General features: G+C 38.7%; 1 protein-coding gene across 3 annotated transcripts in view; it reads right to left on the reverse strand.

The window, feature by feature from the left end:
• Positions 1–2264: 2264 nt before the first annotated feature.
• INPP5A (inositol polyphosphate-5-phosphatase A) overlaps positions 2265–27392 on the reverse strand; it is a 430024-nt gene continuing 404896 nt past the window's right edge. For 2 of the 3 annotated variants that reach the window (XM_073353963.1, XM_073353965.1), the window contains 3 exons: positions 10391–10502; positions 5333–5401; positions 2265–3882 (listed from right to left, as the gene is read on the reverse strand). In XM_073353963.1, coding sequence (XP_073210064.1) covers positions 3736–3882; positions 5333–5401; positions 10391–10502 — 328 coding nt within the window. In that variant the 3' untranslated portion in view covers positions 2265–3735. Of the gene's footprint in view, positions 3883–3976; positions 4065–5332; positions 5402–10390; positions 10503–27392 lie in introns of all 3 variants that reach the window. The other variant, XM_073353964.1, reaches the window with a different exon arrangement.

A 27392-nucleotide genomic window follows, 5' to 3' on the forward strand; every position in this document is an offset into this window, starting at 1 on the left:
AACGATAGTTAACCTAAAAAATACATTTTCTCTCTCACTGAAAGATGTCTGAACTAAGCCCGAAGCCCTTCCTTCTCAACCCTTTCCTAGCAAGCCTACTGCAGCTAGATCAGCTGTATATTAGGAGCCATTTATCTGGGGATAGTTTACCTCTTCAAGCAAAATAGTCAATTAGACATATAATTTAGGTATACCACAGCAGCCCTCTTTTGACAGGTTAGCATTATTCCCCATATTGTCTTTAATTGACAAGGTTGTACAAAGGTTAAAGGTTCATTAATACATTATCCTGTCCCCTGTAAATGTGGCCTGACTAGGGAAGAGATTTAGGGCGGTTAATGAAGAAGGCAAGTACCCAAGGTGTACTGTTTGCTCTTGTATTTTCATATTTACTCTGTTTACTATGATCTTTCAGTCCTTCCTTCGGTTTTATACTTTGATGTGCTTCCAAATTTGATAAATACCTGAAGGAAAGAGCCAATCCCTCTTCAGAGAGCCCGATGGGATTTCACCTTTGCACTTACTTCTCAGATGGCAACACCTTTCCAAAGGAAAGACAGAAAAGCTAAGATTTCCAAAAAGCTATTTCACTTTACTGGGACACATTGATCTCTTCTTTCCTCAGTGTAGAAGCTGTTTATCCACCTATCAGCCCTAATTATCAGCTTTCTGCTGATTGGTTGGAGCTGCGCTATGCCTCAGGATGTTCACACAGAGATTCAGGTGGGGTCACTTCGGGGCTTGGGAGGAGGCCGATTTATTTCACTCTGCGTTTTAACGCATTCGAGTCTTTCTGTCAGGGCAGCTAATTATTCTCGGGGCGGTCCTGTAAATTCTTACTCAGGCGAAAGGTCCCAGTCCCACTGAAGGCAATAAGGGTTTGAAGGACCAGGCTCTATTTGTCTACATTTACAAATCAAGTTCAGAAAAATCCTCACTTCGGCCCCAGTGTGTCTTGAATACACTTGAATGTGAAGGATAGTAGTGCCTACTTCATTACAGCTGAAACTACAGGGACAAATCTAAGCACATTAACTGATTGCTAAGGGAAAGTGACAGGATTATAAAACCTCTTATAGTTGAAGGGTTAGCCTGAATTCTTACAATTGTTCTTCTACAGACTTTATTTTTAATTAATTGAGCTTCAAGGTGCCCAGAAACATATATTCAGTTATTAGTATCTTTCTATAGATCAAGGTAGCTTTTAACCCATTAAACTGAGCAAAAGCAAGAGGTATTTAACCTCTCCATCCAAAACAATCTGTTGTTATTTCTTCTAATTATAATGGGATTGCTGGGAACAATGCTATATTGGCCTGATCGGAACAGTCTGTATTCTATAATATTAAATTAATAGTCCCAGTAGACCAAAATTCTCCATTGTAGAAATCCATATTCAGATTAAAACAGGACGATCATTATACAATCAATATTGCATATAAAAAAAAAAGGTTACATACCGAAGTTAGTATTTAATGAACACTGTGACTTTAGCAGCGTTAATGCCATGAAGGGGAGAACATACAATTCCGTGAATGTGTAATTTGATAGAAAACCTTAGTTTGTGGTAAAATATTTTATATTTACCTATTAGGCTTTCAAGATATTATTCAAGAAGAGGAATTCCTAGTAGGGATCTTTCTTAAAACTTACTATTTGGGACCCACACATTTGAGAGATCATGCCTCTAATTTTTTAAAAACTGGAATAGCATATAATGAATGTTGTTGAATTAACTTTGTTGAGAATTTCTTGACTCAACAAGTTACCCTAATAGGTCATCTGTGCAGCTGTTTCTTCTTTAGATGCTTAGAATTCTTTATGGTCCCACAGTTTATTATTTTAACTATATAAAGTTATAAAGAAGTCTTTAGTTTTTTCCCCCTTCTTTTAAGAGGCAGTGTTATTTTTTATCACAAGAGAGCTCAGGAAAGAGCATGTAGACCAGTATCTATAAAACAATCAGGGGCTACTGGTTTAAAGGTCCTGGTGGTGGTGGTATATTAGGAGTAGCCATAAACACACTGTTATAGTCAGATTAACGATATTATAATAAAAGAATCCCACATTTTAAAGTGCAATCAATGTTAAATTTCTTCTTCTCAGTTTGTATTGTGTTTCAGTTTATACACAAAAATGCATCTTATTATCTGCCTTGGTTTTCAGACAAAAAAGGAATATAGTCAATTAGCAGAAAATTAAGAGGACAACTTCATATTTCTGCATAATCCCCACACCCAAAATTAAAGGGACAAACACAGTCATTTTTCATTATGATCAGATTTATTGCTTGAGAACCAGAGTACTCATTTCTAAAGGCCTTCAAAGTTACCATGAGTTGAATCTCTATTCGTGTTAAGTAGAATTACCGGGTGGTTATATTGCAACATGGCACATTGACATTGCAGAGCTGCAGAAACCCTATGAACAACAGTACTTAATACAAACCCAGACTGTATTGTCATGAAAACAAATTCTGCAAGCGGACATCAAATCATTTTCAATGGTAGTGATTTATATCAAAATCAAGCATCAATCTAATGCCATCACACAGTCCATGAACTCTGTAGTGTTCTAAATTAAATCAATAAAACATACATTTGTGTTTCATCAACAGACTCTCTAATCACCTTTTAATGTTGTACTTAGTGGTGGGAGAAAAATGCTCATAACAAGGTTATGTTGCAGGTTGTACATAGCTACTAACTAAGAAAATTTACAGTCCTTTTCGCTAACACTTTGTGTAATACAGTCTGTGTTGGGTGCAGATGCTCTCTGAAACAGACTTCTAATTTTCTTCTCCCATGTTGTTATTGTTTTAATATACAATACTTGGCACCATAAAACAGTAACAAAAGACAGACAAAAACAGTTTACAAAATTCTTGAAAGGTACACCCAAACCTAACTAGAGACTTCACATTCAGACCTTAATAGTACTTAGAAAGAAGGTATTATAGGAGTAACAAAGTGAAACTGCTAATATATGTGCTATATAGTATACTATATATCTGTATTGGTGATGGCACAGCTATATATTATTTGTTTTATAAATGTTGATTGTTGATGTACACTTAACTAAAACTGCTAGACTCCAACACTAATTGCTGATATGGCACTCTCAAGCAGTCATAATGGAAAGTATATTTAGCATACGTTTTGGTAAGGTTTATAAATTATTTATATATCTGTGTATATATACACACACATACATATATATATATAGACACACACATATGTATGTATAGAAAGCAGCTGCTGTGTGATTCAAAACCATGTTACATGGCAGAATAGTAAATAACATGAGAAAAAAATCTAGAAAATATGAAAAACAAAACAAAATTCTAAAACTAAAACAAACCATAAGCCTTGGTCAATGAAGAAAATACCATTTAAAACCATCAAAATCTCTATCTATATAATCCAATGTACAAAACCCCCAAATGGTACAGATATATAATGTTAGGCATGACACCTTTAAAAGTTTAAAATGTGCTGAAGTAGCTTTTCCACATTGACAAACACTTATTAAAAGTTGAAAATTGTGAAATCTAAAATACAGAACATCACTGCTGTCTATTAGAGTTTTGGCAACAGAACCGTGACGTATAATATATATATATATATATATAAAAATAATTCCACATTTCTACTTGATGTCACATGAACATACAAGACAGTGAGGTATGTGAGGCTTTTCCCGAACAGAGTCCAGATGCTGAAGCATAGTGTACGATCAGCAGTCTAAAAATGTGGCACTCAAGACTTGATTTATCAATACAGCTGTTAGGATTATGCATTTCAATATACTGCTTATTCTTTCCTCCTCCATGCTACAGGGTGGTTTCACGAAAGATCTTCTCATTTCGAGGGCATCTTTTTCCTGTTGCAGAATTGGCATTTTTTTAAAAGAAAAATAAACACAAAGGGGAAATGATGTAGAAAATATAAACAAAGGGGAAAAAAATGATATTTACCACCACATCACTGCACGACACAACACTTGTGCACATTTGCAATAGGTTTACCTGCCCCAGCAGCTATTCGAAAGGACAGGAACACAGGCTGCAGCAAGTTAGGGAGAAATAGGGGTTATACACTTGAAAGGTAGAAAGAGATCAAACACTTTGTAATGATTATTTCAAACAGAGTAAGAATCAATCTATAACCATTGACAAACTGATGCAATAATCTAGACTTCCTTCATTATTGTAATCTTACAATTCTCAAGAGATTCAGGAAGACAGCTACTTATTGGGCTGATCCTGTGCTCCCAATGAAATCTATGGGAATCTTGCCATCGATCTCAATAGAAGCAGGATTGAGCCCCCTACATAGCACCTTATTTCATTTGTCATATTAACTCTGTTGAAAGAGGATGCTTGTTAAATAAATCAGTCATAAAAGAAATCAAAATGATTGTATCCAATCTGGCTATTACTCTATTCCTGAAGGACACTGCACTTTAAATTTTATCATACAAGTTAGTATATCCGTAAAATCCCTTCTTCCTTTGAAAAACATTTTACTACCTCCACAAAAATGATGACGGTAAAAATAAATAAATAAATACTTATTATATTTGTAAATTTGTATTTATTTAAGTATCCCATTACCATTCCTAAAATCATAATTCAAGAGCCACTGCAGTATAGTTTTCAGATTTCTAACTGAAATTTTTACACGGGTAGTCAGTCTTAAAATATCAGAGATGTTTTTAGGGGTTTATAGGATTTTCAAAGAAACCAGGTGCTTATTGATCAAATATTTCTAACTGCGGTTCCAATCTGTGGTATATTCAGAGGAGAATTAGCTAACTATATGGGTTACTTAAAAATTATGTTTTTATCATCTTTGATCTTTTTAAACTGGCATATCACTAAATATTCTTTTTCTTACCTGTCGCTTATATATGGTACTGTTAGCATTTTATTGTTCTAATAGTCAACTAGACACCAAATTAATTAAAATTATATTCAGGAACAATCTAGATAACTAAGTGAAACTGAAGTTTTCCATGGGTACTTTATTTAGGTAAGATTATAAATACAGATATATTTGCTCATACTGATTTATATTATGTTTTTATGCTGCATTCTGGAACATTATCCTGTTCTTTACTGAAACTCGTGCTTGTCTCTAATATAGCATTTCTACTGATTTCAACTGAATTTAACCCCAACTGGTACACAATTTTCCAAAACATCTAGTTTAAAATAAAAAAGGAGAAAAATAATTGACTTCAATATAAAAGGAGTAGAAATTAATACACGCATTTTATGTTCCTAATAAAACACAGTATAATACAATACTGTAACACTGAGTTAAATTACCTTGTGATCCCCCATGCAGACATTTGGCCCAATATGGTCATAAATCACTATCTTCTCATCATTTTCTGACTAATTAAAAAAAAAAAGCCTAGTCAGTTCAGTTATTCTTCAGATTTCAGAGAAAACTAAGTAAGGAAAGGTTACATGAATGGAAGTTCAGTAAGAACATGCAACAAGATTTCTTAGTGACAGCATATTCAACTTGGTCCTCAGAGCAAAGATTACATAGGCTCAAATGTAGAAATGTTACATTAAATATCCATTGCAAAGCTTTGTGCAATTTCCACATAAAATACTTACAAATCACTACCACTCCCTTCTAGGGCTTTAACAACTTTTAGCAACTAATATTTAAGAGGTGGAAACTAAGGACTCAGTTATAGCTACATTCAGATCTTGTGTCAGTGAAATGCAGCAAGCGGTTTCACCGCAGTCCTCTTTTTTAGGAACAGCTCAGAAATCTTTTTACTGAATTACACAGGACGTGAATGTCGCTCTCGGAATAACAAGGAATTCACATTGTCTCATTAAAAAACATCCTATGTCCCCATATAGTAATATTTTAAATGTACAAGCAGAAACATGAACACATCCTTTATCCTTATTATTTATTAGTTGAATTACCTGAGCACCCAAGAGCCCTAGCCATGGACCCCATTGTGTTATTGCATCAACTATGTAAAGTTAAACAAGTAGAAACAGCTGTTGAATATTTTCTACAACACAGTTAAAATATTTAGCTATGAAAGAAGAAAGCAAAAGTATCCTATTTCTATTAGATACTTTCCTTTAATAAAAAGAGCATTCAAAATATCTTAAGAAAATCAGCCTCAATTGAAGGAGAGCATTTCTCTAGCTAGTCCTGTGAACTGCTTTCATTCGACTCTATGTTGAACTTTCTTCTTATACACTTGTTCTCTTTGCAGCTATGATTTAATGAATAATAGAATGTACTCATCTTTCTGCCATTTACACTGAATGTGTGATTTTGACAGCCTATTTTATCGAGCACAACCCTTTAGGAATAAACACACAGAGAGGCTTACAATTTCTTATTATACTAAACAATTCCTGAAAGCTAATTAAATCTGGAGTCTGCACACTGGCAAGTCTCTAATACAACCATATATGTGCTTTAAAATAGTTTACAATACTCATTTATTTTGTATGAAACAGTCAAGATTTTCTCATCTGTAATCAGTCAAGTTTGACTGGGCAAGAACTTTATATAAACAGCAGCATTTAGGACTATAAAGTTAAAACTGAATTATCTTTAATGCAGTAAGGAAGCTTAAGGTCAGATTTACTTTATAGCACGGTTGTCTGCCAAAAAATATAAAAACATAACCTTCTGCATTGTATGCATGAGCACTTTCCAATATTTCAAGATCATAATGCCACCACTATCGGAAGTGGGGATACATTCATCAAAAGCGACTTGATAATTTACAAAGGCAGCATAAAATTGTGGATTTTCAACTGCATAATCTTTAGACAGATAAACAAATTACAGCAGCGCACAAGCAGAAACAATATACACTTGGCTGAGCATTCATTACTGCATGCTATCAGGCATCAACGCAACTCCCCTAGCAGTGGGCAACCTTTGGTGTTTTAGGGCTCAGGAAGCATAAAATAACATGATGGTGAGGTAACCGACCATAGCATGATAGATGATGTTGCACGAAAGCTGTTTACAGCCCCATGTCTGTACAATCTGTAACGCCTAGTGTGTGGAGCTGAACATACTGTGTTGAGTGCTAATTTGCACACACTACTCCTTTTTCTACAAAAAAGTGCCGATTTACTATCATTTGTTCTTTGAAATAAGAGGTAAGTCGGCCAGAGCTGAAAGTCAATTCTTCAGCTACCTACAACAAAGCACCTAACATGTTAAAATAAAAAAAAACAATGCATAATAATTTCTCAACTAGTTATACCGAAGAAATTCTTTGTCTCTAATTTTAAAAGATAAACAGCTATTTAAAGTATAAGAATGTATCAGACTTGCAATTAAGTATCGTCTAATAGTGTATTTTTGGTTTCCTCACTGATCCTTTTTTAAAGCTTCAAATATTTCTAACAGTGCACAGTGTAAACATTTATAAAAAAATAAGATCTGAAGTCTGTGGGAAGGCAAATACAGTTTTCTTGACTGTATGCAGTAATTAGAAATGACTTAGACCTACTACATCATCTTGCTTTTTCCTCCACCGATTCAGTACTCTTCCCTATTATGTATTGCTTTGCTCAGGTTTTGTGGGCCAAAATTTCCAAGTGGCCCACAGCTGTATAAGAGCCTTATTCTCTGATGGTGTAAACTGGAACACCTAAACTGAAGTTAATGCAGCTGTGCAATTTACATCAGCAGAAAATGTGGCTCTAATTTCCCCCTGTAATTTTTGTATGCACAAATCTTTGTCCATATCCAAAATAGCATGCCCAAATTTTGCAAATGCGAAATTGCAGACACAAGATTAAAAAGGATTTTGAAAATTGAGCCCTTAATGCTCCAAGTGAACTTCTGCCACTTCCCTGTGGAGATTATTTCAGGCCAATTGACCTCATTGTTACAAATTTTCTCTGGTGTTCAGCCTTCATTTTCCTATGTTTAAGTTTGTCTCATTACATTTGGTTAGACTCCCTAATATAATCTTAAACAATTCCTCTCTTTGCTGGTGTTTACACCCTTCAAACATTTATACACAGTTATATCTCCTCTGATTTGTAGCTAATTTTTAAAATCTTCCCTCATTGGTCACTCTGTCCTTTGTTATGGAGAATTCCATGGGTGTCTAGAAGTATATGCAATATTGTGTTTACTGTCTTACCAGTGTCATATAGAGATGCAAAATTATCATCTCTTTGGTATATGATTCTACATATGAAGCCCAAATTTCCATTGACTTTTTATGCTGCAGTATTGCATAGAAAGCTTATATCCAGTTCATTCTCCGTTCCTGCCCCTTTTTGGCAACTTTGTTTTCCCGGTATTGCTTTCCTACTGAATACTAGGGTTCCACAGTATTCAGATGTTATATACATTTTAATTATTGTGCATAATAAATAGCATAATATTGCCTTTATCTTGAGCTCGTTGATGGCATTAACCACCAATTAAAAGATTAAATTAATCCAAATGCATAGGGCCCTTTTCACTAGTTCAGCCTTGTGGCTGTATAGGAAGGCCTTGGACAGAGCAGCCACATGGGGGCTACTGCAGTGCTTCTGCACATGAAAGAGGTCCCTATCTTGGTCCCAAAAAGGCCATCATGGATGGAGATCTGGAATCTCTGTGGATCCATTGGCTGGCAACATTTATACAGGAGATGCAGAAGGTCTTAAAATGCTAGTCCAGACCCATGACTGGATTAGTCACAGAGGGGCTGTACCATAGCCACAGCCTGTCCCCAAGTTAAGGAAGTGAATTCCATTCACCAGACCTCAAGAATTTCCCTGAACAAACCAAGTTGCTCAGATTTTATGCAATGAGGGGTGAATTTCACCCCTGAATGAGGGTTTGGTGAAACGTTTAAGGTGCTAATGCCAACACTTCTTAGAGGTTAACATGAGAAGAAGTGCTTTAGAGAGACAGAAACTTGAGTAGCTATGGAAAAAATACTCTCAAGTTTCAGTGAGTTATCTTTTGATTGTAATTATGTAACTTACTGCAAAGCAAACATTATCATGAGATACACAACACTGATGAGAGAGGGAAAGAGAGAAGGTTATAAATATAAAGAAATCAAGTTTGAAGTGTACCAGTACGACACACACAAACACACACAGAGCCAGTAGTGTGAGGATTTATTTTCCAATCCTACCTATTGTAATTAATGTTAAAAAACCACGTCAGTATGCAGAAAAACGAAGACAAACACAGAGCGTTGGATCTTAAATAAGCTTGTCAAGTCAAGATGTTTTTGGAGAAGGTGGGCAAGACTCGTGGGTGTGATAAAGCTGCTGTGACTGCACAGCCATCACAATCTGTCAATAAAGCCCTCTGGAGTAACCCCAAGATCACCAGCTCACTATAGCGTGGTAGAAAGTCACAGCACAGACATTAGCTCAGTGGTGGGCAACCTGCGGCCTGTCAGGGTAATCCGCTGGTGGGCCGCGAGACAGTTTGTTTACATTGACCGTCCACAGGTATGGCCGCCCGCAGCTCCCAGTATCTGTGGTTTGCCGTTCCCGGCCAATGGGCACTGCGGGAAGTGGCGGCCAGCATGTCCCTGCGGCCTGCGCTGCTTCCCGCAGTTCCCATTGGCCGGGAATGGTGAACCACGGCCACTGGGAACTGCGGGTGGCCGTGCCTGTGGACGGTCAACATAAACAAACTGTCTCACAGCCCGCCAGCAGATTACCCTTGTGGGCCGCGTGCAACAGTTTGCCCACCACTGCTCTAGCATGTCCCTCACACCCACTTCTGGCATAGCAGGAAAATGGGGCATGGTAAGAGCAAAGAGGCCTGGATGGGATGCCCCTAAGATCTCCTTATGTGTTTTTGGTTCTCTGGGCCCATTTGCAACTTGTGTAAATTGTGATAGCATTCAGGTTGCTGTAACCTGGCATGAGGGACCAGGACTACACACATGATAAGGGGAATACAAAGGTCCCCTTTCTACCCTGTTGTGAAGTGTGTAGTTTGGTCTGATCCCAGGATCTGGCTCAGTATCTGTACAGCAAAAAAAGGGGCCAGGGAGGAGGAAGGGAGGGGAGGGAATCTGGGAAATTCTTGAGCTACACTGTTGCTATGGCATTGGCAAAATTAGACTTATCACTATGCACTGAAACCAAGGGACTCTAAGTCTCAGAGGGGATTTGTGAAACTTAACTGTACAATGTTTGTAAAACACTAAGATCATCAGATGAAAAACTTTGCATAAGGGAAAAATGTGATCATTGCTTTGGTGTTGCTGTCTTCAGCTATCCTGGGGTTTACTCTGGACAGTTAAGAATTCAGGGAGAGGCAAGAAATAGAAAAACAAAAACAAACACTATGTTGAAGAGAAACGAAGAAATAACTAGAAAATAATGTGATCACACGGGTGTACTTACTTTTAGAATCAGTTCCTTGGCTGAATGTGACATCAGAATTCTATCACACCAAGCTGGACATCTAGTATTCATGTACTGCTTTCCCTGGCTACAATCTTCACTGTATGGATAACTGGAAAAGAATCAGTGCAACATCTGTCAGCAACCACCCTGACTTTTTAAACTTTCTGTAAGGCAGCTTTCATCGCCACTGGCTCAATCCACACCATCTTGATTTTTTTTAAACCTGCAAAAGTCAGTTCTTTCAAAATGTACCTGTTTAACACATATGTCCCTCCCATTCCGAAATTTAGGGCCCAATCCTGCAAGGTGCTGAGCACTTCCTTTAAAGTGCTCAATGTCCTCATCCCCTTGGATTTCAATGAGAGAGAAGGGTGCTTACCACCTCACAGGAGCTGGTCCTTAATGAATAAAAATCAATGACTTGGCGTACTTTACCTTTATTTCTCTCCTCATCCTCATAAACTCACTTTAGTCTAAAAAGTTATGTGTTCATTTCAAAACTTTTCTTCATCTCCCTTTAAATCTCAAAGCACCATACTCTCACCTGACTTTTTTTTTTTTTTTGGAGAGAAAATAAGCGCTTATTTTTAGAGATCCATCTGTTCAATTTTGTCATATACTTAGATCGTAGGCTCTTTGGGGCAAGGACTGGCTGTTTGTTCTGTGTTTGTATAGCACCTAGCACAATGGGGTCTATGACTGGGGTTCCTAGGCTCTACAATAATAAATAAAAGAACAACAACAATGGAGAAGGACTAAAGCAAGAACAAAGTCTTTGAACACAGTGGACCATTGCATGATTCTGGGGTATAAATTAACATGGGGAAGTACTCAGGAAACTGATGTTCTTCTCACTAAATTTCCTTTGAATCACTTCCTCAAGGGGGAACTATTTCAGGAATTACACAGGAGACAGCGTCAGAGGCTTTAAAACCCCACAGCGGCCTAGGCTTCACTGAAATACAAAGATCCAAGTGGTAGGTGAGCTCTGGCTGCTCTGCTGGGCTCCCTGATGGCTCAAGGGGAAGGATGGCTGTGGGCTCTCTCTTAAAGAATGGGCAGCTGGTGATACAGGGGGAGATAATGACCGAAGGGCAAATGAAAACAAGGGGAAATAAAACTAAAAAGCTTTATAAAATGCCATAACTCAATCTGAAGTCACAGTAATAGCACACACACATATTTTGTCTCTTTGGTAAAGGTGTTTGGAATAAAGCAGATATGATGGAATGTATATGTGGGTGTATTTTTCTTTGAATTCAATATAGATGCTGATCTAATGAAGCTTACTGGCATTACTATATTGTCTAAGCATATTTGCAAGCAATGAGCAAGGGAGCCGCTGCGCTTTAACATCACAAGACACCCATTAGTTCCTTGTTATATAATTTTCATCCCCTCTCTTTAGCCAAATTTTATCTACCCATCTGGCAACCCTACCATCACTATCTACAGCCAAGCACAATCAAGGTTCAGCCCTAATGAAAAAAACCCAGGGAAACTGCAAAAGAAGAGTTATCAGCTGTAACCTCTACTATGAAGCCAACCAAACAATACCACAGAATGGATAGAATGGCATCATGTTGCTTAATATTCCTTCTGCTGCTCCTGAGTGATGTTACTGGGAACAGTCCGACAATAAATAAATAGTTGAATAGCAACCAAGAAAATTACACCTTCTGAAAAAAACTGGATTCTGAAAAGAATGGCTCTTCTTTATTTCTCCTGATTATTTTAAGTTTTATTCCTCTTTGTGCAATTACAGTAGTAGCAAATATTAATGGGACAATGCTTAGGCCAAATCCAGACAGACATGTTTGGGTACAATAAGTACCTGGACACATGAGCTAAACTGCAGATTTTCAGGGGTCAGTCAGGCCACGTTTCCTTCTTAACTTTGTTCATTCTTTGACTTGAGAGGCATTCATTTGCATAATTGGTATTTAAATTTTGACACAGCACTGAGGACTACCATTTTCTGCTACATGCTACAGTATCCCTTACTAAATCCAAGTTTATTCTGTTGCCACAATGGTTTTAAGTAGTTCTCACACATAAGAATGATGGAATCAGGTCTTGAGTTTTGGATGCAAATCAATCCGGACAAGACTGGAGTTAAACTGGGAGGTTCAAGGAACCAATGTGAAGACACCGAAGAGGTGGTATCAGTTCTCTAATGCGGGGAAACTGTCCAACCAAACCAGGGGGCTTTGTTGGATCTTCAACTACTTCTGGATGTCCCTGTAGTAGCAGTTGATGAGAATGAAAGATGTCTCGAAGGATGCATCTTTGTCTGTCGGATACAGACCTCACCACAGTAGTCCTTTTGAGAAGGGGACACTGCAATATGCTCTCTGTAGACCACTCCACAGACTATGATGGTTTATTTGTTTAAGGACATTTTCTAGCAGGACACTCCATCATGTGTGGGTTCTATGATAGCTTTGGCTTAATTTCTAAATGCAGCTGAAGTAACCTATAATGATTTAAATAGGTTGGACTCTGATTACCTCAGAGACCACATCCATGTGAGGCCACTGAGTCAAAATCATCTCAGGCACTTCAGACAACAGCCCCTGGTTTAGCTGTCAGGGGGATGAAACCAGTTCCTTTTCAGTGAGGGATCACTGACAATGGGATCCACTTAATACTTGGATTCTCCATAACTTTGAATTTGCTGACCTTCAAGGTCATGCTGTAAGGCTCAGTTGTTCTCCCAGACTTTTCCTAAAGAGGAGAGTAAGTGAGCGAGTGGGGAGTTTTTTGAGGAATCCAGAGGGTTCTGGGAGGACTGAATTTGTTGGACATTGTTCCTAAATTATTGATGCATTTTTAGAAATAAGTGCTAGATAGGTGAACTCATAAGTCTTTGAGTAAGAGGACTGGATAGGTGCATTTAAAAACTAATAAATATAAATCAGGAGGTTTGCCTTTTATTCTGCTTATTGCTGAATTCATAAAGGAATTACTGAGGCTTTCAAGATAAGGTTTTTAAAATAAGATTTCTGGGATTGTAACAAAAAAGGCTTTCATGCTTGAATAGAAAGTTATTTACCACCCTACTTGGTGTGATATTATAAAACTGAGATGCATAACTTTCTACCAAATGGGTTTAGAAGCTATACTGCCATTAAAAAGATTAGCCATGGCAAACAGCCAAGTAAAGTGTACTGAATGTATTGGAACAAACCAGTGATCTCAGTACCTTTTCCACCTCATCAAACCTAACAAGACTCATTTTCAAAACATATTATGAGAATTCAATTTGCTGCTTCACTGCCATACAGAAGTACAGCTTATTTCTGAGTGTCCGTGAGATGTTTTGATGATGTAATATGGTTGGTAGCTGAAGCTCTTTGCAATTTAAGAATTGACTTTTTCTGGTAACCCATGAATACATCTCTTGCTTTAGTTGCACAAGAACCCAACATAAGAAACACTACTTTTTATTAGAGAAGTTATATGAATCAATCACATTTCATATAGCCCACCCTTTTACAGTATAAACTCTAAGGTTCTTAAAGCGTGATGCTCTGTACCTGAAAAGATCCCCTAAACTTAAGTATTACAGCATTTAATTCAAGAGTCTATATTCTGTAAATTGGTATTTACAAATCTCCTTTATTGATCTCATCAATTTCACATTATGAGGACTCCCGGTGATTCTCCAGGCTCTTTAATGATGATGACTCTATAAAGAAGTTACTGTAGTTTAGAAGTAGCTTTGACAAACAAAATCAGATTTCTTATATCATAGCTTGGAACTATATTGCTGAGATTCATGCTGAAAGAAGTGCTGTAGTTAGTTATCCAATCATGAATAGAGCAATTTAACCCAACGCAGTCTGGGACAAATCCTCCTCTATCCATTTGGTGTGGAGCGGGAAAGGAACCCCTAACTCCATTCTAAAGCTGTAGTAGCATCCAGCACGGCTACACCCCCAGTGCATTGGGATTCACCTACCTTGTCACTGTACATTTGACAGATCATGCCATCCTCATTCCCCATACAATACTGATATATGTGAAAAATTGATAAGGGAGTGCACCACAAAGAAGGAAGGGCAAAAATCTGGCCCCTTCCTTCATGGTTGAGGAAGGGGACAGATGTAATGGAACTGATGTGGTTCCTCTACACAGGCCAATGCAGGGCTCTTAGGCACCTCCATCCCCGCAGGGCCCTAGAGCCTGGGCTCCAGCCCATGCCCAGAAATCTACTTAGCCATGAAACAGACCCACAGCCCAAGCCCCACGAGCTCGAGACAGCTGGCATGGGCCAGCCACATTTTATTTTATTTTTTTTTGCTGTGTAGATATACCCACACAGGTATGTCTATCCTGCAACATAAAGCCATGCTTGATCCCAGGCTCAAGCCTAACCCCCCTCTTTGTGTCTACACTGCAACTGTGCTAACCCAGGGCTCAAGCCCAGGGTTCCAGGACACTGTAGGGTCTGAGCTTGAGTTAAGCTGGAATCCAGGATCTGAGCGTTATTGCATTGCAGTGTAGATGCAGCCCTATTTGATTTGCGTCCTGGGAATCAGCCAGAATTCTCTCATAATTCCATGGGACAACTTCCTTAGTCCTCTCTATCCCAATAATCTGCAATCCACTCCACTGAAAATGGAAGCCACCCACGCTTCGTGAACGGCAGCAGCTCAGGTCAGCATTAACTCATTCTCTTCTGAGCACTGATCTTCAAGCACACTATCAGAGTCCCTTCTGGGTTGGCAATGGAGAGCGAACCAATCAAGCCTTTTGCAAAATGAGCTGCTTCCTGGTAACGTGTAGGGCAGGCAGTAAAGTTTTCTCCCAGTGCACCATGATCCCAGGGCTAGAGCAGCCACATTTTGGGGGTGGGGTTGCTAGGGACTCTGGTATATGGTTACTTTGACTTTTTGACTTGGGTCTGTGCACTGCAGTGCGGATGCCAGAGCCCTAGGTTCAAGCACAGGTTAGAAAAGTCATAGGGTTAAGATATAATGTAGATGCTCAAGCCCACCCCTAACATGGGTTAGTTGACTCAAGTCCCTCTAACTCTGGGCTTGCACTGGAGAATAGACATACCCTAAGAGACATCTGAAGGTGTTTACACTTGCTGGATAACCCCAGAGGATCATCTGGTAGGGGCTCCCTCTCCATCTTCACAAGAATGGGATTTGAGGACAGGACAGCCCCAAAAACAACACAGCAGACAGTTTGGGGCTCATTATGTGCAGTTTATCTATGCCTTAAGTAGATTTTTGCAAGCAAAAGTTGTAATTGTATTTTTCTGAAATAAGACATAGTCACTGCCCAGTATCCTCATGATACCAAGTCATAGTTTTAATTAATAGCTTAGAGCAGTTTCAGTACAATTTTTCCAAATTTTCTTCATATAACAAGCATAAGTAATGTCTGCACTAACCAATTTCACCCTGGTGCTGCCATTGAAGAAAGAGTCATTACAAAATTCACAAAGACAAAAAATAACCCCTAAGCTGCTTCTTGGGACATGGCTCATTTTCAGTTTCCTATGCAAATCTGTCACAAGCACATGAGCTCAGAGCTTGCTGCTGCATTGCTTACACACCCAAAACTCGGAGGCACTAGAAATTCTGAAAATGAACAATCTGGAGATAACATGGGTCATGACCAGCATGGTCAGCATGAGTGCCCAACGAGAACCACATTTTACTCCTGTCAGAAAGGAACCTCTTCCAATTTGGCAACTTCCAGTACAGCACAGCTTCAAAAAGCCAAAATCATCCCACTGACTTTAATGAAGTTACCAGATCTCACTTTGACCTGAGTTGATTTGCATTTCCAGTTTGAACATTAATTTTGAGCTGCCTTTGTGGCAATCTACAACCAATTCTTTTCTCATTTGTATAGAGACTCCAAAACATGAGTATTTCTCAGTTTAAGAGGAACCAAAGCTAAGTATGAGCACATCCAAAAATCAGGGCTATTCTTCTAATACATGTCTCCAGAAAGGGACAGTGCCATGTCACATACAAAATGGTAGCCTTGGCATCCTAATATCCTCAGCATCATAGTGTTTATTAATATGCTGATTTCATGCTAGCAAGAAGGGATCCAAAACATTACCTGGATTACTTCATGGTCAACAGTTCTTACTGTTGGAACACCTCTGAATGTTAAGTATAAGTATAAGTAATTACAGACAAAATATTTTGAAAAATATTAATGTTGCCACATCAAACATTCAAAAAGGTAGGAAACACCAGAATTAAGGCTCCCTGTGAAAGCTTCACTCCATATCTTTGCATGTATGCATTATGATATCCTTGCCCAATAACACATGGGAGGGCAGTAACAAGAGCAAGGGATAGACCCAGCTCTCTTGGTCCCAGTACAGTGTTCTAGACACAAAAGAAAGTACTTTTTCTTCCTGCAACACTCTGCCTCATTTGCTGTCCATCCTGTGTGCTGTATGAGGCAGGGGTCCTGAAGAACAAATAGTATGTTATCATGCAATTACAGACAGTAACATAACCTGGTCAAAGCCTTTACGTGTCACACAATATGCACGTTAAACGGAACAATAACAAGTGTACATGCACAAGGACTGTGGTTGACAAGGTTATACAGATAAGCTTAATTCTGGTAATTCCTAACATTTCAGTGCTTGATTTGGCACTCAATGTTATTTTAACAGAGTTTTTGTTCTATGTTATTTCTTTTTTTCCCCTTTTCTTTAAAGCAAACTGAGCAAACAGAAATTCCACATGGAATCACATTGACCCCCCACCATAGATTATCAGCAAGGATGAACAACAGAATTTTTAGATCAATATCAAAGAGCTTTACCACATGTAGCTGAAAAACTGGAAGCAATAATAGGCTCTTATCCTCTATCTAGACCAGCCACTACAGAGAGATTCCTTTTGCCAGTGTGGTTTTGTGAAAGATGATAGCTTGACAGTTCGGGAGACTGAAGTATCTTTGACAAAGGCTACAGGGGTTTACCCTCTATCATCACCCTCTACCATCACCCTGGACTTCAGAAAAGCAGACTTGGACTCCCTCAGGGAACTGATGGGCAGGATCCTCTGGGAGAATAACATGAGGGGGAAAGGAGTCAAGGAGAGCTGGCTGTATTTTAAAGAATCCTTATTGAAGTTACAGAGACAAACCATCCTGATGTGTAGAAAGAACAGTAAATATGGCAGGCGACCAGCTTGGCTTAACAGTGAAATCCTTGCTGATCTTAAACACAAAAAGAAGCTTACAAGAAGTGGAAGACTGGACAAATGACCAGGGAAGAGTATAAAAATATTGCTCAGGCATGCAGGAGTGAAATCAGGAAGGCCAAATCACACCTGGAGTTGCAGCTAGCAAGAGATGTGAAGAGTAACAAGACGGGTTTCTTCAGGTATGTTAGCAACCAGAAGAAAGTCAAGGAAAGTGTGGGCCCCTTACTGAATGAGGAGGCAACCTGGTGACAGAGGATGTGGAAAAAGCTAATGTACTCAATGCTTTTTTTGCCTTTGTCTTCACGAACAAGGTCAGCTCCCAGACTACTGCACTGGGCAGCACAGCATGGGGAGGAGCTGACCTGCCCTCTGTGGAGAAAGAAGTGATTCGAGACTATTTAGAAAAGCTGGACGAGCACAAGTCCATGGGACCTGATGCACTGCATCCGAGAGTGCTAAAGAAGATGGCAGATGCGATTGCAGAGCCATTGGCCATTATCTTTGAAAACTTATGGTGATCGGGGGAAGTCCCGGACGACTGGAAAAAGGCTAATGTAGTATCTTTAAAAAAGAGAAGGAGGAGGATCCTGGGAACTGCAGGCCAGTCAGCCTCACCTCAGTCCCTGGAAAAATCATGGAGCAGGTCCTCAAGGAATCAATTCTGAAGCACTTAGAGGAGAGGAAAGTGATCAGGAACAGTCAGCATGGATTCACCAAGGGCAAGTCATGCCTGACTAATGTAATTGCCTTCTATGACGAGATAATTGGCTCTGTGGATGAGGGGAAAGCAGTGGACGTGTTGTTCCTTGACTTTAGCAAAGCTTTTGACACTGTCTCCCACAGTATTCTTGCCAGCAAGTTAAAGAAATATGGGCTGGATGAATGGACTATAAGGTGGATAGAAAGCTGACTAGATTGTCGGGCTCAACGGGTAGTGATCAATGGCTCCATGTCTAGTTGGCAGCCGGTATCAAGTGGAGTGCCCCAAGGGTCGGTCCTCGGGCCGGTTTTGTTCCATATCTTCATCAATGATCTGGAGGATGGTGTGAATTGCACCCTCAGCAAGTTTGCAGATGACACTAAACTGGGAGGAGAGGTAGATACGCTGGAGGGTAGGAATAGGATACAGAAGGACCTAGACAAATTAGAGGATTGGGCCAAAAGAAATCTGATGAGGTTTAACAAGGACTAGTTAGGACGGAAGAATCCCATGCACCACTACAGACTAGGGACCAAATGGCTAGGCAGCAGTTCTGCAGAAAAGGACCTAGGGGTTACAATGGACAAGAAGCTGGATATGAGTCAACAGTGTGCCCTTGTTGCCAAGAAGGCCAATGGCATTTTGGGATGTATAAGTAGGGGCATTGCCAGCAGATCGAGGGACGTGATCGTTCCCCTCTATTCGACATTGGTGAGGCCTCATCTGGAGTACTGTGTCCAGTTTTGGGCCCCACACTACAAGAAGGATGTGGAAAAACTGGAAAACGTCCAGCGGAGGGCAACAAAAATGATTAGGGGACTGGAACACATGACTTATGAGGAAAGGCTGAGGGAACTGGGATTGTTTAGTCTGCGGAAGAGAAGAATGAGGGGGGATTTGATAGCTGCTTTCAACTACCTGAAAGGGGGTTCCAAAGAGGATGGATTTAGACTGTTCTCGGTGGTAGCAGATGACAGAACAAGGAGTAATAGTCTCAAGTTGCAGTGGGGGAGGTTTAGGTTGGATATTAGGAAAAACTTTTTCACTAGGAGCGTGGTGAAACACTGGAATGAGTTACCTAGGAAGGTGATGGAATCTCCTTCCTTAGAAGTTTTTAAGGTCAGGCTTGACAAAGCCCTGGCTGGGATGATTTAGTTGGGGATTGGTCCTGCTTTGAGCAGGGGGTTGGACTAGATGACCTCCTGAGGTCCCTTCCAACTCTGATCTTCTATGATTCTATGATCAGGATGTCTTATTTTTCCAGTGCTGGTATTTTCTGCTGCTTTTTCTCCTTATTGTAGACTTTTTGTTTTAATTTTCACTATTTAATCGGACTTACTTAGAAGTGGGCTTTGTGTATAAAAGTACTAAGAAGCTATTGAGTTTAATTAATGTAATATTACAATGCCAAAAGGTTTTCAAATTTTCCCGAACACCTGGAAGAATTGTTCTCACTACATTTGATAAGTTTGAAAGTTGCTGTTGTGTAGGTAGATATACACAAATGCACTTCTGTTATTTGTACTTGTGTTACTATTAGCAGGAACAAGAACAACATAGCAATAATATTGGGAACCTTAAAAAAACTAAACAGTTTGTCCACCAATATTATTTCACTAATGATACTGTAATTACAGTTACAATTATTTTAAACACAATTATTGTCAGAGAAGCCAAATACCTTTACAAAATACCTACTGTAGTACTATAGACTTCTGTGATCTTAAACCAGCTCGCCAACTGTTAACTCAAAATACAAAAGAACAATACAAATGAATTAAACCTTCCCTTAAAAGGCATTCCCCATAAGGTATGGAAAGGATGAACCATTTTGCTTTTTATGACATTGGGGCAGGTGAATTTTTCTTTCAATCATAAAACAATTCATTCTATTTTGAGAGTTCATATTTGTTAGTTCTTTTAAAACCATCTGACACATGGTCAGTGTAGTTCTGGATTCCAGCCCTTTTTGCAGCTAGAAAATATAGTGAATTGACTTTGTGGGTAATACTGTAATATATTTTACATTGCTTTAAAATTGTATCTTCTATGGTTAGAACATTATAACAGTGTTTTACAAAGTGGGACAACACTCTGTTGATGACAGAAAATAAAAATAAGATAAGTTGCAATTTTTTCCCTAGCACAATAAAGGTCATTTTGAAAGATCGAGCACAAAATATCTGATTTTACAACACTGTTGTTCAGACTATGTGTACATTATGGAAGTTCAATCAGGTTTTAGACACACACTCCTTCTTAAAAACAAACTTCCATCACAACATTTCTAAGAGAGTTGAAAACTGCTCCCATTTGGAGGCTGTTTACTTGATTTCATTAATTATTTTATTGTTGGTCTATGACTTTTGTGCCACTGAATCTTATTGTTTATACTTTATATTAAAGATGATACTGAGCTGCAAAGCTCCAACGTAGATGCGAACTTTTCCAGAGTTTGAGGGTAACCAGATCTAGGGTTTTGATGTGGCGCATTACAGAGCTAGTGATGTGTGAATTTGGACCTGAGTCCAAACATTCTCTGCTCAAGCTCACCGCTACTTTATGTATTTTTATTTACCAGTAATGCTGATAGGTACCTTCACAGAAGACTTTTTCCCTCCCTGTTTAATAATAGCAGAATAATACATGGTCAAACTACCAGAGTTTTAATCAAAATCAAGATTTTGAAAGAAAATGGCAAGTGCTTTACACCTAAACTATGCACTATACTTTAAAAAATGTCCAACGTGCTACTACACTAAAGCCATAAGTAACAACATTAGTAGGCCACTGGGCCAAACCTGGGGTGATTTGTGAGCTAAGATGCTGAGGGAGTAGGGTAAAGGGATTTTATTGTTTTCCATTGACAAGGTCCCAGCTGTGCACTAATGGAGCTGGTATATGTGTGACCTCATCACAAAGGCTCAGTTCACTAGCCCAAGTATAGCTTCCAAAAATCAGCATTGTCATAGCCAGACTCAATTTTTTATGGGCGAACATATTATTTTTCCCAAATTCATTTAAATTAATGAAATTGCCATTTATATATGTTTCCCTACATTCAAAAGAGAAATCCATGTTCTTTAGGCTTAGTCAGCTCAATCTTTTCTAACAAATGGCCCTAAGTAATTGGACTTCATGTGCTCATCTTCTGCATCAGGTAGTTAAAGCTAAGCTATAGGACACCCTGCTGTTTGAATTAAATTAGCTGCTTCACATTTACCAAAACACTAATAGATCTTCATGATGCTCTGTGAGCTAAATGGCCATGATATGTATCTCATTTAAGCCCAATCGGAGGGTAAACACAGGCCTGCAAACATAGTGGTTAAAGTACAATGTGTTAAACAGCTGCTACTTGCAAATGCTACACTAACACCATGGTGATCAAACTAACAATCAGAGTCAAAGGTCACAATAAAAAGGGGGTCAACCAGGCAATCCAGTAGCAAAGGGTAAGAAGGGTAAACAGGACTTGAGCCATAACTCCACGTAGTACACAAAGCAGGAAGGTTAATGACACAGTGTAATTTTTCTGAGTCTTTTTATGGAGTTATGTTGGGCATATTGTTCTGTGGATGAACAAACTCTTTTGTGTAACTATTATGCTGCAGCTTGCAAGTGTGTTGTTAACTGAGAGTTTTTACACTGTGGTTTGTCAGCATGAATGCAATGGAATGTTTCCACAGGAGTGTTGCTCTGTGTGTGTGTGTTTGGGGGGTGGGAGTGGGGGGTTGGGTGGAGACACCAACAGATTCTTTCCCAATATGCAATAACTGGCTACTTTTTTACTCTGGAATATTTCCAGTAGAGAATCTTTTCTTATTGATTATACAACATAGCCATGCTAACCCATGGATTGCCTTGGCAGCAATGTCAAACTGAACCAGTTTTCCTGTCATTAATGCCTTATTGGCTCCCCTTTGTAGGGTGTTTAGCCAGTTTAAGACTGAAAGCCTGACACACTGCTAACAGCAACTCACATGCTGCATTTTGCTGTTCAATAAAGAGTCCTGGGGCCGTCCAGCTAACACAAGTGGATTATTCAGCAATACCAATGCTACATCAAGTAGCCAATGAATGACATGCCCTATTGCTTTAATAACCAGAACGTTGTACCCAACTAAGTGTATGTAACACTGCTACTATTACAACTGGATAAACTGAACTATGAATAATTCATCCAGTGTTGGCTTGTTTCAGTAAAAGATTCTGAAATTTTTACGCATGGTTCTGATAGAGCAAAATGATTTTTCTGGGAATGTGCCTGACTCCAAGTAAGTTATAAAGCAAGCTATATTTTTACGTACACTAAAACAGAAAACAACTCTTATTGCAAAGAGGAGACAATGGATAGGAAAGCATTCAACTAACAGGACTCTTAAAAAGCAACACTTCCAAAACTCAGATTAATTTATTAATAGCAAAAAGGAAGCAACTAGAGACTGTTCACACTAGAGGTTACAACCTTGTTTGAAACCATTTTTGAACATAGTCAAGGTGGTGGCTTGATTTACATCCTCATCTCCCATGGTTACAGGCTACATAACTATGTTCAGAACTGTCCTTAAACCTTTTCTATGTCACTTTCCTATCCCCTCCCTCCCCCTCTTTGTTCCTAATTTTAAATGTTGCCACACCTCTTTAAAGTAGATTGCAGAAGGAATGTCTTTCTACGTAGTGTGGTTCTTTCCATGCAGTGTGGTTTTAAACAGTTCCTCACCTACTCCAAAAGAGCCTCTTTCCACTTTGGAAATGAATGGAGCATTGGCATCAGCTACCTTGGTTTGATTTTTGGTCTGAGAAGGGGTATATGGGCTAAGAATACCCTTTCGTAATAGATCATAATTGTTTCTAGGCTGAGATCAGGGCCTTCCTTTTCTCATTCCAGTTGAGGGAGCTGTTTCTTTGTTCCACCCTCAGGCAGGTCTACAAGGTTCCAGAATGTTTTGTGGGAATTGACTGATCAAGCACTGAGTTACTCTATTGATGGTTTAAGGTCATTCATTAATATTTACAAGGAGTTTTATGATGCTTGGATGAAGGTGCATTAGAAGTGCAAATATTATTTATTGTTATTGTTATTATTTGGTGGAAATTGCACAAAGCCATCCAATCTTGGATAAAACCAGTGAGCTGCAAAGACACCTGATAAACTCCAATATCATTTTTGACCTTGCTCTGACATTCATTAAATCCTCATTTCAGGGGCGAATAGGATCGAAGTTCACCAATGAGGTGATGTGCTCAGAGCCAAGAGATGGGTGAGTTGCCATATTAATTGACTCCTTTGGATGCTACGAGAGTAATAGTTACTGGTTCCTTGGCAGTAGGTTGATTTTTATGATCTGGGGCCCTATGGGAAAATTTGGTGAGGACTCTGGGAAGCAAAAGCAGCCTATCAAGTAATAAACCTTCTAGCCTTATGCAGGAGGGCAGCATTTGGGAAGTACAATGGCACTGACAGGGTTTCAATGCAAAAGGCAAAGTTGGCATTTGTTGGACTGCCTCTGGACGAAGGAAAGAACAATTGAATGTATTTAAAAATGACCTTGCCTCATATGGCACTGAGCTGATTCACCCTGCTGTAGTATGAGTTAAAACAGAAAACATAATATGTCATTGTGTGAAAGCCATGAGAATAAGGCCAAACATATTAGGGAAAAAGTTAATGGGACAATATATAAGGGTAGAAAATAAGTAAGACTAATCAGGTTTCTGGAAGAACATCTGACTAGAGCTAAAGAGAATTCCAAAGGCAAAACATTCTTCTACAAATAAATGGGATTCAACCTGTCATTCTTGGTTACAGGTGTCAAAGCCAAGATATTGTCAATGCAGAGAATCTGCTTGAGGAAAAAAACATCACATAGAGGATATCTGAGCTACAAACATATGTCCAACTAGTAAATTACATGACAGCCTAATGCAACGACAAACAAGAATAGGTCACTTTAAGAGAATGATTAATACATGAGATTACTGTGCATGCAGACTTATCTGAAAGCAAACCTTGTAGGTGGGTGTGAACCCCTGGTAAAGTCAGCTCCTATCTCTGCCATACTACATCTACAAGAATAATTATAATAATTAATGGAGAGAGGTGATAAAGTTAACAATTGCCCACCTGTATCTTGGCTAACCACAACCTCCTTATTTCTTTTTCACACCTACCACTTTTTCCCAATGATTACAGACTGCCAAAGACCCTTTTCCAGCCTCATATTGAGCTGCTTGTTTGCTTATGGCCAGGCTGCCTAGGCAGTGACTGACAGAGCTTGCAGAATTTAAAATTCTGAATTGTATTTAGTCTCTGGTGGTTAGTGTTGCTACTGGCTACATTAGATTACAAAGTGTAATGAGATAAAAACATGAATATTCCCTATTTAAAGGAAATGGATCAAAACTTGAGAATATAGGGATGAGTGAAGGATTCTTGAAAAATACACATTTAGAAAATCTCTACTCAATCTAGTTAGGGAAGTGAGATTGTAAAGGGCCTAATGATTGTCATGAAATCTGTGGTTTCCCAGGAGGCTGTGATTCTCTCTCTCCCCCTTCCCTTTTTTGTTGTGTGTGTGTGTGGACTCTGCAGGGATCAAGGAAGGGCTGCTGCTGAAGGCAGAATAGATGCTCCTCCCCTTCTCACCAACAGGGAAGGATAAATACCAGGGATGGGAGTGGAAAGGGGTAAACTGAAATTGCCGAAATCCGTTTGGGGAAGAGAGAAAGTATCATTGCCTACTACGTAAGGATTATATAGGAAATTAGGCTCAGATTCAACAATGCACTTCAGCACATGTTTAACTTTAAGCATATCAAGATAAGTACATATCAAGTGTACTGCTGAACAAGGATGAGATTATTCAGGGATGAGATTATTCACATGCTTAAAGTTAAGCATATGCTTAAATGCACCACGGACTTGATCTGAGTTTATTTTCCTGCATGACTGTCTAATGACCATGTAGGCCTTCTCCCTTAACTGGATGAACACAAGGGATAATATGAAGACTTCCTATAACAGTAAGCAGGCATGTGATCTCAAATGAAATTATGGTTTTACACTGGAGAAGAGGATTAGTTACTTTTTTCAGTTCACAAGTAAGACTCTAGCCATTCTATTTTCAGAAGTGATAAGTGAAAAGTTCAAAAGTTATTTTGGAAGCTTTCCCATATGCAGAACTGACTGGAGAAAGTGGACGCTAATGGCCACTAGCCCAGTGTATTGCAAGACCTTTCAGAATTTGGTCACCCAACTGCATATTAATTATAATGAAATAGTGTTGCCCTAATAACTGTTGACAAATTACATTTGACTCCATGTATAATTACTGTGTTATAAACGAATACAATTATGTTGTACATCCGTCACAATAAATGTATAATTTAAAAAGCATTAATGTGTTTATGTGAGAGCCAAAAATTTCAGTTTACATAGTGCCCACTTTTAAATATTAAAGAAAAGTGAGTTACTGTTTTAAAACGAAACAAACAAAAATCCATAGTTCAAATTGTGGACTAAATGTCTGTAATGTTTAATGAAAAAAAACCCCATAGTCATATCTGCTTTAAAGTACTAAAATGTGTATGAAACAGATTAACATATTTTTCTGCAATCGTGTTATAAGCCAAACACCATTTTAAAGAAAAATAAACATTTACATTCTCAGTTGAGACCTCTAAAGCCAAGTTTCAGCCCACAGCAAATTTGTATAGCTCATTAGAGGGGACGGATAGATCAGTGGTTTGAGCATTGGCCTGCTAAACCCAGGGTTGTGAGCTCAATCCTTGAGGGGGACATTTAGGGATCTGGGGCAAAAATTGGGGATTGGTCCTGCTTTGAGCAGGGGGTTGGACTAGATGACCTCCTGAGGTCCCTTCCAACCCTGATATTCTATGATTATGAACCCTTGAAAAATGTAATTTTTCTTTAAATATATCTGAATTTCCTGGGGTTTTCTGGCTTAAACCAGACCTCTAAGATTACTTTAATTTAGTGTGGGCATGTTTTTATGCAGTTATTTATCCCAATGGATTGTTAGCTTAACCAATTTCCCACAGAGGCTTTAAACAAAGTTACTCCCTCACTCTCCTCATAGACTTGTAGAGTATATAAGATGTATGTTAAGGTGTGTGTGTGTGTATGTATGGGCACCAGCCTATTCTCAGTTTCCCACTAAACACCAAATGGTGAAAAGACAGCTGCATATCAATGCCCTTCTCTCTTCCATAGGTGTCTAGACTTGGCAAATACAGTATTGCAGGGAAGGAGCCATCAGGTATTTCTATTTCTCTAAGGATTTAACTGCACTTTTATTTAGAGATCAAAAAGGAAATGATCAGTTTCAAAATGATTTTTAAATTATCATAAGATGTACTCTTGTCAGAATAAGGAGTGTTTTCAATGTTATCAGGATTAGAAACCACTTATTTCTGGTACTTATTAGAGAATCCAACTTTTACTCTTAACAACCATTAATACGATGAATAGAAAGATGATGACAAAAGTTTTAAATGCAAGTAGCTTTTCAAAAGCTAATATTAAAAGGCGGGATACAATAAGAACTGGACATCTAAATACAAACTGGTTTTCCTTCTGTGACCTGTGAATAGTGACTCATGACACAGTATTTTCTTTCTCACAAGCATTAAAAGCTCACACCTTATTAAATGTAGTTCACAATCAATTGAAAAGAGAAGCTAGCAGACTACAAAAGAGTGAACTGTTCATGATTCTTGCAGAGTATAATGAAATCAACAGCTACAAATATGGGGGTGGGTGGGTAAAAAGGGTATAAATATTGCAACCCGTATTAGTACTGTTGAGAGGGCAGGAACTTCTGGATACAGCACTACGTTGTTAGGGGTCTGTACAGGGTGCCAGAATCAAGATGTCACAATTCATATTGGTATAATATCCATAAAAATCTCAAAACAGAAGAAATCTGGACATTTTTGTAAATTAAACAATTTATATGTCAAAAAATGCCCAACCGCTTTGAAGAATAAATTAACTCTTCCTTGTCTAAAACAGAATGTTTAGAAGCTTTTCACATTCAAAATGGTGTATTTTATCAAAAAGTACACAAAAGTATGC

The sequence above is a fragment of the Lepidochelys kempii genome, chromosome 7 (genome assembly GCF_965140265.1).
Source record: "Lepidochelys kempii isolate rLepKem1 chromosome 7, rLepKem1.hap2, whole genome shotgun sequence".
NCBI classification, from domain to species: Eukaryota; Metazoa; Chordata; order Testudines; family Cheloniidae; genus Lepidochelys; species Lepidochelys kempii.